This window comes from Zeus faber (genome assembly GCF_960531495.2).
Source record: "Zeus faber genome assembly, chromosome: 13".
Classification (NCBI taxonomy): Eukaryota; Metazoa; Chordata; class Actinopteri; order Zeiformes; family Zeidae; genus Zeus; species Zeus faber.
The window spans coordinates 4,116,598-4,127,235 of NC_137198.1; the positions used below are offsets into that span (position 1 = coordinate 4,116,598).

The 10,638-nt window shown below is 47.8% G+C and overlaps 1 protein-coding gene across 1 annotated transcript; it reads left to right on the top strand.

Moving 5' to 3' along the window:
• Positions 1-337: 337 nt before the first annotated feature.
• Positions 338-10,181, top strand: srp54 (signal recognition particle 54). Its single transcript, XM_080013006.1, has 16 exons — positions 338-448; positions 1,300-1,383; positions 1,461-1,552; positions 1,788-1,872; positions 2,189-2,293; positions 3,483-3,549; positions 3,673-3,730; positions 3,883-4,033; positions 4,360-4,508; positions 4,982-5,082; positions 5,189-5,275; positions 7,454-7,527; positions 7,605-7,713; positions 8,871-9,041; positions 9,585-9,680; positions 9,752-10,181. The coding sequence occupies exons 2-16, from the start codon at positions 1,306-1,308 to the stop codon at positions 9,841-9,843; spliced, it is 1,515 nt and encodes a 504-aa protein (XP_079869132.1). The 5' UTR covers positions 338-448; positions 1,300-1,305; the 3' UTR covers positions 9,844-10,181.
• Positions 10,182-10,638: the final 457 nt, after the last annotated feature.

Here is a 10,638-nt window from a genome sequence, read left to right on the forward strand (position 1 = left end):
TGATTTGAATGATTTGGTTGATTTGAATGACTTGAGAGAAAAGACTCAGTAACCACAACGCCTGCACGTAGTGCCAGGACGTCCGGGTTTAAGGTGGACCGGGTTGGGATTTCCGGAGAATGAACACTGTATTTATCTTTATAATTCACCTTCATATTAACCGACTTGAGTTTAGTTGTTTTTATCATTCTTTATTCATCAACTTTTCTATTCATCAGAATACGTCCACGATTAGCAGCTTATGCCATTGTGTGAACGAGTTAACCGTGAGATGCCGGTCGACCTTAAAATGTATGTCAACATGTTGCAGGAAGTGCACTTTTCTGTTTCCGGGTTACGGATTGTTTGATGACGTTTCCTGGTCCGCTTCTCAACAGAGCCCTGTTGCTTCGTTTGGTTGGAGTTTGAATCCTGTTCATTAAGCGGAAGAGCTTGGAGCGTTTCAACAGTAAGGAGCTGGAAGCTCAGGAGATAGATGCTCAGGAGCTAAATACTAAGGAGCTAAATACTCAGGAGCTAAATACAAAGGAGCTAAATGCTAAGCTAAGGAGCGAGCCTGGTGCTAACTAGCTGTACAGGGCTGGGCTGCTTAAGTTCACTCTACGATCCTGTTTTACATCTATAATTATTAGTTAAATGTACAGTTAACAATGCGTAGTTTTAAAACCGCGTCCCTTCTCAACAGACTTAAAAGCTGACCCAGATGTGACGTTAGAGTAGAGCCGTAATGGGACCAAAATTCTCCCCCAGTTCTGTGTCCTCCTCTGTGTCCTCTGTGTACTGACCTGTATGTCCTCTGTGTACTGTCCTGGATGTACTCTGTGTACTGTTCTCTGTACTGTCCTGTATGTACTCTGCACTGTCCTGGATGTACTGTCCTGTATGCCTCTGTGAACTGTCCTGTATGTCCTCTGTATACCGTCCTGTGTGTACTATCCTGCGTGTACTGTGTACTGTCCAGTGTGTCCTCTGTGTACTGTCATGTATGTACTCTGTGTCCTGCATTGTGTGTCCCCTGTGTACTATCCTGCATGTGCTCTGTGTACATTACACATGTCCTGTGTACTGTCCTGTATGTACTCTGTATACTGTTTTTGTGTACTGTCCTGCATGTACTCTGTGTACTGTCCTGCATGTACTCTGTGTACTGTCCTCTATGTCCTCAGTGTACTGTCCTCTGTCGTCAGTGTACTGTCCTGTATGTACTGTATATAATGTATCAAATAGGTGGAATCGAGCAGTAATTAGTCTGAAAGGAAGCAGTACAGTGTTCCATGGTAAACAAAGTGTGTTCCACAGGTCAACATGGTGCTCGCGGATCTTGGGAGGAAGATCACCTCGGCGCTGAGGTCCCTCAGCAACGCCACCATCATCAATGAGGAGGTAAATGGACGGGAGTGAGCGGGGTCTTAATTGTTCTTAACAAGGTCAGTTGAACATGGCGGTGGTGCCCCCCACAGGTGCTGAACGCCATGCTGAAGGAGGTCTGTGCTGCTCTGCTGGAGGCCGATGTCAACATCAAGCTGGTGAAGCAACTCAGAGAGAATGTCAAGTAAGAGACAGACAGACAGATTTACGGACCAGCCCTAGCCCCATTTGTTAATAGGAAAATTGATGGACTGTAGTTAGAAACCTAGAACCCCTCTAATATCTGAACACCCTGAATAATGTATATACCAAGAAATACATATAATATTGGAATGAATATTACTGGAGGTTCTTCTTCCTCCCTACTCAGCAGTTTTCCTGCTGATCGTCAGGCCTTCTCTGGTTTTCTGTCCCTGCAGGGCCGCCATCGACCTGGAGGAGATGGCGTCTGGTCTGAACAAGAGGAGGATGATCCAGCACGCTGTGTTCAAGGAGCTGGTGAAGGTCCGTTCTTTTGGAAGGTTCAGCGGAACCAGGACATCAGACCTGCTCTGTGTCCTACCAGTCACTAGGTCTGGAAGGTTCAACAGAACCAGGACATCAGACCTGCTCTGTGTCCTACCAGTCACCTGCTGCTTTGAAATCCACATGAATGAGAGAATCTGAGCCAACATGTCTGACCATCTGAGGTGGAATGTGAGACTTGAGTGGTGAAGCTGTTTGACGGATGACAACCACTGTGATCTCCCCCATGGGGATATTTAAAGAACTGGCTGATCTCAAAGTTCTGTTTCCTCCTCTTCTCGCTGTGCCTCTGCAGTTGGTGGACCCCGGCGTCAAAGCCTGGACCCCTACTAAGGGCAAGAACAACGTCATCATGTTTGTGGGTCTCCAGGGCAGTGGGAAGACCACCACCTGCTCCAAGGTAAGGAACAGCACTAGGTAGGGAACATGGGTATGTTTTGGGTAGGGGACAAGGCTGCTTCCGAGGTATGGTATAAGTAGGGGTGAGCCGATTGATCGGGTGAACCGGCTATATGTTACGGATATTGGGTTTTTTCTCATTACGTTCGATCATTTTGAGTTTATATCCGGATCAGTAAAATCACATTTTCTTATCATTTGGTCTCATTGGGTATATCTGCTGTACGTCAATGACAAATACGTCGTGTGATCTGACCACACTCACGTGATTGGACAGCTGCACGTACGGTCCCATCCTCCCATGGTCCTTCCCCTAACCTTTGTGGATGACGGCGCATGTACAACACAAGGCTCAACGTCGCTCCAGATTCTGCAAATTAGTAGTTATCTGCCTATTTGTTTCAAGTGTTTACTCTGAACAGTCTTGGGTACACATCGTACATCCGACATGAACTTTTGGACATCGGATCTTGCAATAGTGAAAATTTTTTTGCCGATCTCGAGCTCATTCCAGAGATGGCCAAGACGATGGAGGCTACCGACCCGCCTACGCCGACCGGAAGTGCTCGCAGGCAGCATCCAGACCCGTAATCAAGCACAGGGCAAGAGAGGAGGGCTAGGGGCTAGGCTAACGATAACTCCTCACCGGCTATCTACCCAGCATTTTCCTCACCAATGTTCGGCCTCTGGTGACCAAAATGGATGAGCTGCCGCTGCGAGTCCCGAATCAAAAAAAGGATCATGGACTGCAACATGGCTCAACAGCGGTTTTCAAGATAGCGTCATCAAACTAACGGGTCCCTACGTCTGGGCTAGGGGTGCAATGGATCACTTATCATGGTTTTGAGTCACGGATCGGGATCATTTTTCAGATCAGCAAAAAAAACCCAAATTGTTAAATTAAAGATTTTTATTTGTCACATACATATACATACTTCCATACATATATGCAGTGAAATGTAATGCAACGCACCTGGTGATAGCACACAATATGTCCAATATGTCCTTCAAACTCGTTCACTTGCAGCACGAATACATTGTATGTGGATGTATGCACGCAACATTTTATTTTATTAGATTTTTTTAAGCACCGCCCTAGTTATGGTTATTGATTAGCCAGCAGTAGGCCTTTCTATGTGAACTCAGCGGGCAGCCCCCTCTGCTGGTTGTTGACTCTGTTCTGTGTGCAGCTGGCGTACTACTACCAGAGGAAAGGCTGGAAGACATGTTTGATCTGCGCCGACACCTTCAGAGCTGGTGACCACCTCCTCTATATTCCACTTTTTATAGAACACGTTTCATCAAAAGCACATTACATGAACTAAATGCATTTCTAAGTGTCTAAAGTAACTAAAGTAAATCTCACCTCTTGTTCCCAAGGTGCATTTGATCAGCTGAAACAGAACGCCACCAAAGCCAGGATCCCCTTTTATGGAAGGTAAGTTCTAATTTATACATCTGTCAGTTTATATCTATATACTGTATGTAAGCATTTATATTGTGTGTGTGTGTGTGTGTGTGTGTGTGTGTGTGTGTGTGTGTGTGTGTGTGTGTGTGTGTGTGTGTGTGAACACAATGTCCCGTGTGCAGTTACACAGAGATGGACCCCGTGGTCATCGCGGCAGAAGGGGTGGAGAAGTTCAAGTCGGAGAACTTTGAGATCCTCATTGTGGACACCAGCGGGCGTCACAAGCAGGAGGACTCCCTATTCGAGGAGATGCTGCAGGTCTCAAACGCTGTGGTGAGTCCAGGCCCCGAGAGGCTTTCCCACACCCAACATAAAGAGTTTACATCACGGTGAACACGCCAGCTGCTGTGCGGGTGAAGGTCTCTGCTTCAGAACACAAAGTCATGACATGCTGCTGTTCCCTCGCAACACCGTGTAAGTGATTTGGTATAACATGTGATGTGCTTACTTCTAGAGAATGTTTCGCTGTGAATCTTATGTACAGTGGTTTAATACTTTGACAAAATGTACTTGTGAGTCACTTTGGACAAAAGCGTCTGATTAATGACATCATGTCGCGTAATATTATAATAAATATTATGTGACGTGCCGTTCCCTAGCAACCTGACAACATTGTGTACGTGATGGACGCCTCCATCGGCCAGGCGTGCGAGGCCCAGGCCAAGGCCTTCAAGGACAAGGTGGACGTGGCCTCAGTCATCATAACCAAGTTGGACGGCCATGCCAAAGGGGGCGGTGCTTTGAGCGCGTGAGTCAGGGGCAGAAAACAAGACGGTGGCTGAAAAATCACAGAGTTGGGATCTGATTTGAAATGTGTTCTGAGGGGAGTTAGAACACAGGAGCAGATTGCGACGATGATGAACTTCTTGACCGATTGACTTATTTTAAATCACTTCTCAAAACCCATTTTTATAGATCTGCTTTTGTGTGATGCCCCCCCCTTTCTTTATCTATTTTATTTGTCACTTATTTATTTATTTTTCTGTTGTATTTCTATTCCTTATCATCATATTGTATCTATTTGTTTTATTTTTGTGTCTATATTCCGTTTTACAATTTAATGAAGGAATTTAATTCAGGTCTTGCCTTTGTTTTTTAAATTCATGATCTGAGCACTCTGCTTTTAATTAATCTGTCAAAGCACTTGTAAACTGTGTTTTCAAAGGTGCTATATAAATTAAGCTATTATTATTATTTTATTAAAGTATCTCCCCCCATCAGGGTGGCTGCTACTAAGAGTCCCATCATCTTCATCGGAACAGGAGAACACATAGACGACTTTGAGCCGTTCAAGACTCAGCCCTTCATCAGCAAGCTTCTAGGTCAGTAGTTGGTCTGGTCAGTAGTACACCAGATGGTTTGGGTCAGTAGGTGGTTTGGCCCAGAAAGTGGTTTGGGTCAGAAGATCTAACTGTTGGTCTGTTGCAGGTATGGGCGACATCGAGGGACTGATCGATAAAGTCAACGAGCTCAAACTGGACGACAACGAGGAGTTAATCGACAAATTGAAACACGGTGAGGACCAACCACTAAATAACCACAGCTCCCAGTTTGTTCTGGCTGAAGCAGGAAGCCAGGTGCTCCACCTCCCATCTATAGGCAGACGCGTCACCATCAGAGATGAGTCTGATGAGGCTGGTTGTTACTTCAGGAGCTTGACAGATCGGTGTCTGGAGGCACAGCTGTTGGTGAGCAGCGCGTAGAGGACACAGCCTTGGGGCACCGGTGTCGATGGTCGGGTGGTCAGAGACACGCTTCCCCAGCTTGGGCTGGTGGTGTTGAATGCGGACCTGACGTCTACAAACAGGATCCTGGCACTGGGAGAGTCCAGGTAATGGACTATGGATGAAGTGGAGAGCCACGTTGGCTCTTTGAGCGAACTGCAGCGGGTCCATGGGGTGACGGTGATAGACTTGAGGTGACTTAGCCCAAGGCGTTCAAAAGTCTTCATCACCACAGAGGGCAGAGTGACGGGTCTGTAGTCATTAAAACCTGTGATCCTTGGCTTTTTGGGAACAGGGATGATGGTGGAGGCTTTGGAGCAGGATGGCACCCTGCAGGCGTCCAGTGAGGTGTTAAAAATATCCGCGAACACCGTAGACAATTGGTCTGCACAGTGTTTCAGCATGCAAGGGGAGACAGTCTGGTCCAGCTGCCTTGCGGGGGTTCTGCCCTTTGAAGAGCCTGTTGATGTCTTACTCCTGAATAGAGATGGGGGGGTGGGTGAAGGTGCTGGTGCTGATAGCTGGGGGTTTGGGAGATGGCGTCCGAACCATCCCTTTTGCCACTACACCACTTTCAAAGTGGTCACATCGCCGTACAGTTCACACTACACAACTTTCTGTCATGTGATGGGGAATCTTGCAGTCTTGTGGTTTCACACTACATGACTGATCGGCGACAGGGAGTCACACATTACAAGACCTTTCACCAGGAAGAATCCCAGACCAGTCTGTCAGGTCTCCAAACTACGGGATGTGGGGTGGTGTTGTGAGCAGTTCACACCACACGCTCGTCGCTCACGGGATCACACAATTATTTCCCACCAATCTGGGGCTTTGCTCGGCAGTTTCCAAAAACCTGGCGGCGAGTGGAAAATCGAGTTTGGCTGTGAACCAGGACTTGTCATGCTTAAAACTCACCCTGGTGTGTGTCGATATACAGCCGTCCTCACAAAAGCTGATATACAATGTCACAGCATCTGTCTATACGTCCAGATCGTCAGTCGCGGTTCTGAACATCTCCCAGTCCGTGCGGTTCGGGCACTCAGGCAGATCCTCCGCTGCTTCACTGCGCCGCTTCTTGGTTCTCCTCGCAACAACTTAAGACAGTTTGACTTTCTGCCTTCATGCGGGGATCAGGTGGACCAAGACGCGGTCAGAGTTTCCCGGCACAGTGCGGGCTATGGCGTGATAAGCGTTGTGTACGATGTGGTGTAGCAGAGATCCAGCATGTTCTCGTCTCTGGTCGGACAGTTACTAAACTGCTTGTATTTCGGGGGTTTGTGTCTTAAATTCCCTTTGTCAAAGTCCTAGAGGACGATAACCAAGGATTCTGAGTGTTTCCTCGCTACATCCAGTATCTGATGGGCGACCAGCTGCTGCGCGTCCTGTGAGTTTGGTCACGTGGAATGTAAACACAGACCAGAAAAGTGTTTTCAGTTAACTACCAACCATACTAACTAACCACTAACTAGAGTAATTAACCACCAACGAGACTAGCTAACCAGACTAATTAACAGCTGTTATTGAGGGTTTCTCATAGAAGTGGTTCTGCTTGGATATGAAAGATTCATGATGGCCACGCAGAAGTATCTGCATGCAAGTTTAATAAGATATGGCCGGGTGCAGCAGTACGACCACAAGCAAGCGTGAATCGTATCACTCGAACCCTGAACAAAGGGTCATTCAAGGGGCTTTTATACAATCTGGTTCTGATCTTAATGTATATCCATGAATAGGACCATACTACCACGTCTGGGTTCTATAAGACATTGCGTAATACTTTGGGTCCCTGTTCCAGACTCCCTGGTGTCGTTCTAGGATGTAAACCTCCAGGAATGTGTTAATTCGGATTGCGGTTAAACATTATATCAACCACCAACTGACCACACTAACTAACCGGACCATCAGACCAGTATCCAGGTCCTGCTCCAGTTGGTTTACTAGCTGATAACTAGCTGTCTGTCTCCAGGTCAGTTCACCCTCAGAGACATGTACGAGCAGTTCCAGAACATCATGAAGATGGGCCCCTTTGGACAAATCATGGTGAGTACACGCACAGTAGTCAGTACTACATCATACTACCTAGTGCTACCCAGTACTAGCCAGTACTCTCTCCCCAGGGAATGATCCCAGGCTTTGGAACAGACTTCATGAGCAAAGGAAACGAGCAGGAGTCGATGGCGAGGCTCAAGAAGCTGATGACCATCATGGACAGCATGAACGACCAGGGTAGAGCACGCACGCACACACGCACGCACACACTTGGAACACGCTCACACACACTCTGCACAAGGCTTGGGCGATAGTGCAAAATTATAATTGGCAATCGCTGGGGGGCAGGGAATGCCCCCCAGCAATTGAAAGAAGAATAGTACAAGAATAGATAGAACGTGATGTAATGCGGCAAATGCACTCCCCCCGGCCGGGCTCCAAGCCGGTCTCCGAACCGGAGGAGCATCGCCGCTCCCTGCCACCGAAGGACCGGCCCGATGCCCGCACTGGTTAGGTTTACCCTTTTTCCTTTTCCATACAAGTAAGAAACGAAGGAAACAAAATACATTTCATATGAAAGAAATTCCGTCTGTGTGGTGGAAGTTGATTCAGACAATCTGCCCGAGCATACTGTGTGCGCGCGTGTGCGCACGCACACACACACACACACACGGAACGCACACAGGGAATGCACACGCACACACACACACACACACACACACACACACACACACACACACACACACACACACACACACACATACACACACACACACACACACACACACACACACACACACAGGGCATGCACACGCACTGGGAATGCATACACACACACACACACACACACACACACACAGGGCATGCACACGCACTGGGAACGCATGCACACACACATACACGCACACACTGGGCACGCACACACACACACACACACACACACACACACAGAGCACACACACACGCGCACTTGGAACGCATACACACACACACACTAGGCACGCACACACACATACACTGGGAACGCACACACGCACTGAGATCGCCCAGACACACTGGGAACACACACACACACACACACACACACACACACTGTCTATCACACACACATACATACATACACACACCCACACTGTCAGGGTCGCAGCCCACACAAGTTTGTTGTTGTTGTCGTCCATGAGTCCCTAAGAACTATGTGACCAATCACAAGTTGTGTTTTGGGTGTTCTGTACTATTCCTTGCCCCAAAATGAAAAATATTATTATTACTATTATTATTGTACTTTGTTTGCTTTTTAATAATTTCAGTGTTAACACTGTGGTGCCTGAATTTGGGTGCCGACTGTGTTAAGTGTGGGTGTAGTTTGGGTCTAACCTGCGCCCCCTGCTGGACAGAGCTGGACAACAAAGATGGCGCCAAGCTGTTCAGCAAGCAGCCCAACCGCATCCAGAGGGTCGCCCGGGGGTCAGGGGTCGCGACCCGGGACGTGCAGGAGCTGCTCACCCAGTACACCAAGTTCGCCCAGATGGTCAAGAAGATGGGCGGCATCAAGGGCCTGTTCAAAGGTACTGCAGTACTGACATAGTGGACCACAGTACTTCTACAGAACTACCATAGCACTACCACAGCACTACCACTGTACTACCATTGTACCAGTGCAGAACTACCACTGTACTACTACGTGCTACCACTGTAGCAGTGCAGTACTACCACAATACTACTACCATACTACCACTGTGCTACCACTGTACCAGCGTAGTACTACCACAGTACCAGTGCAGTACAACCACTGCACTTCCACTGTACTACCACTGTACTACCACTGTACTACCATTGTAGTACCACTGTACCAGTGCAGTACTACCACAGTATCAGCGCAATACTACCAGTGCAGTACTACCACAGTATCAGCGCAGTACTACCACTGTACTACTGCCACTGTACTACCACTGTACTACAACATAGTACTACCACCGTAGTACCACTGCACCAGTGCAGTCCTGCCACTGTACTACCACTGTATGCCACGGTACCAGAGCAGTACTACCACTGTACTACCACATTGCCAGCACAGTACGACCACACAAATACTCTCTCTGTTGTTGCAGGTGGAGACATGTCTAAGAATGTGAACCCGTCCCAGATGGCCAAACTCAACCAGCAGATGGCCAAGATGATGGACCCCCGAGTTTTGCACCACATGGGTAAGACCACTCTAATGGGCTGATGTTGGTTACCGTGGTTACCAGTATACTAACTAGTTGTTGTGTTGCAGGTGGGATGGCTGGGCTCCAGTCCATGATGAGACAGTTCCAACAAGGAGCGGCAGGAAACATGAAAGGCATGATGGGATTCAACAACATGTAACTGGGAGCAGTGGGACTGATGGACTGGTTTAAAGAACGACCAGAAGAAAAGTAGTGAAAGAGAATAAAGGTTCTCTCCACCTCCTCAACCAAGCTTGTTGCTCCTTCTTTCTCAGAAAACCACAAAATGATGAGATCACATGAATCTGTGACGATCTGAGAGGATTTATTCAGGATAACTAGTGTCTAACCGCTCAGTGGCTGGTTGTGAAGAACGGAGACAGAGGGGTGTTATTTTTGTTTTGTTAATTTAACGAGGTTGCCATGGAAACCTGAGCGGAGCAAGTTGGACTGTTGTGTTCTTTTATTGTCACCAAATAAAGTTTTTATTTAAAAGGAGTTTTGTTCTTTAAGTGTCTTGTGTTTGTTGGAAATGTGTGGAGGGAACCTGTCTGCCTGTCTCCACTGTCTGTCTGTCTCCTCTTTCTGCCCATCTCCTCTGCCTGCCAGTCTCCTCTGTCTGTCTGCCTACCTGTCTGTCTGTCTGTCTCCTCTGTCCACCTGTCTCCCATGTCTGTCTCTTGTCTGCCTATCGCCTCTGCTTGTCTGTCTCTCCGCCTGTCTTCTCTGTCTATGTCCGACTGTCACCTGTCTGTCTCCTCTTGTCTTTCTGCCTGCCTGTCTGCCTGTCTCGCATGTCTTTCTGTCTGTCAGCCTGTCTCCTTTTTCTGTCTGTCTGCCTGCCTACCTGTCTGTCTGCATGTCTCCTGTCTGTCTGTTTGTCTTGTCTGTCACCTCTGTCTACTGGTCTTTCTGGCTGTCTGTCTCCTCTGCCTGTCTGTCTTATCTGTCTGGC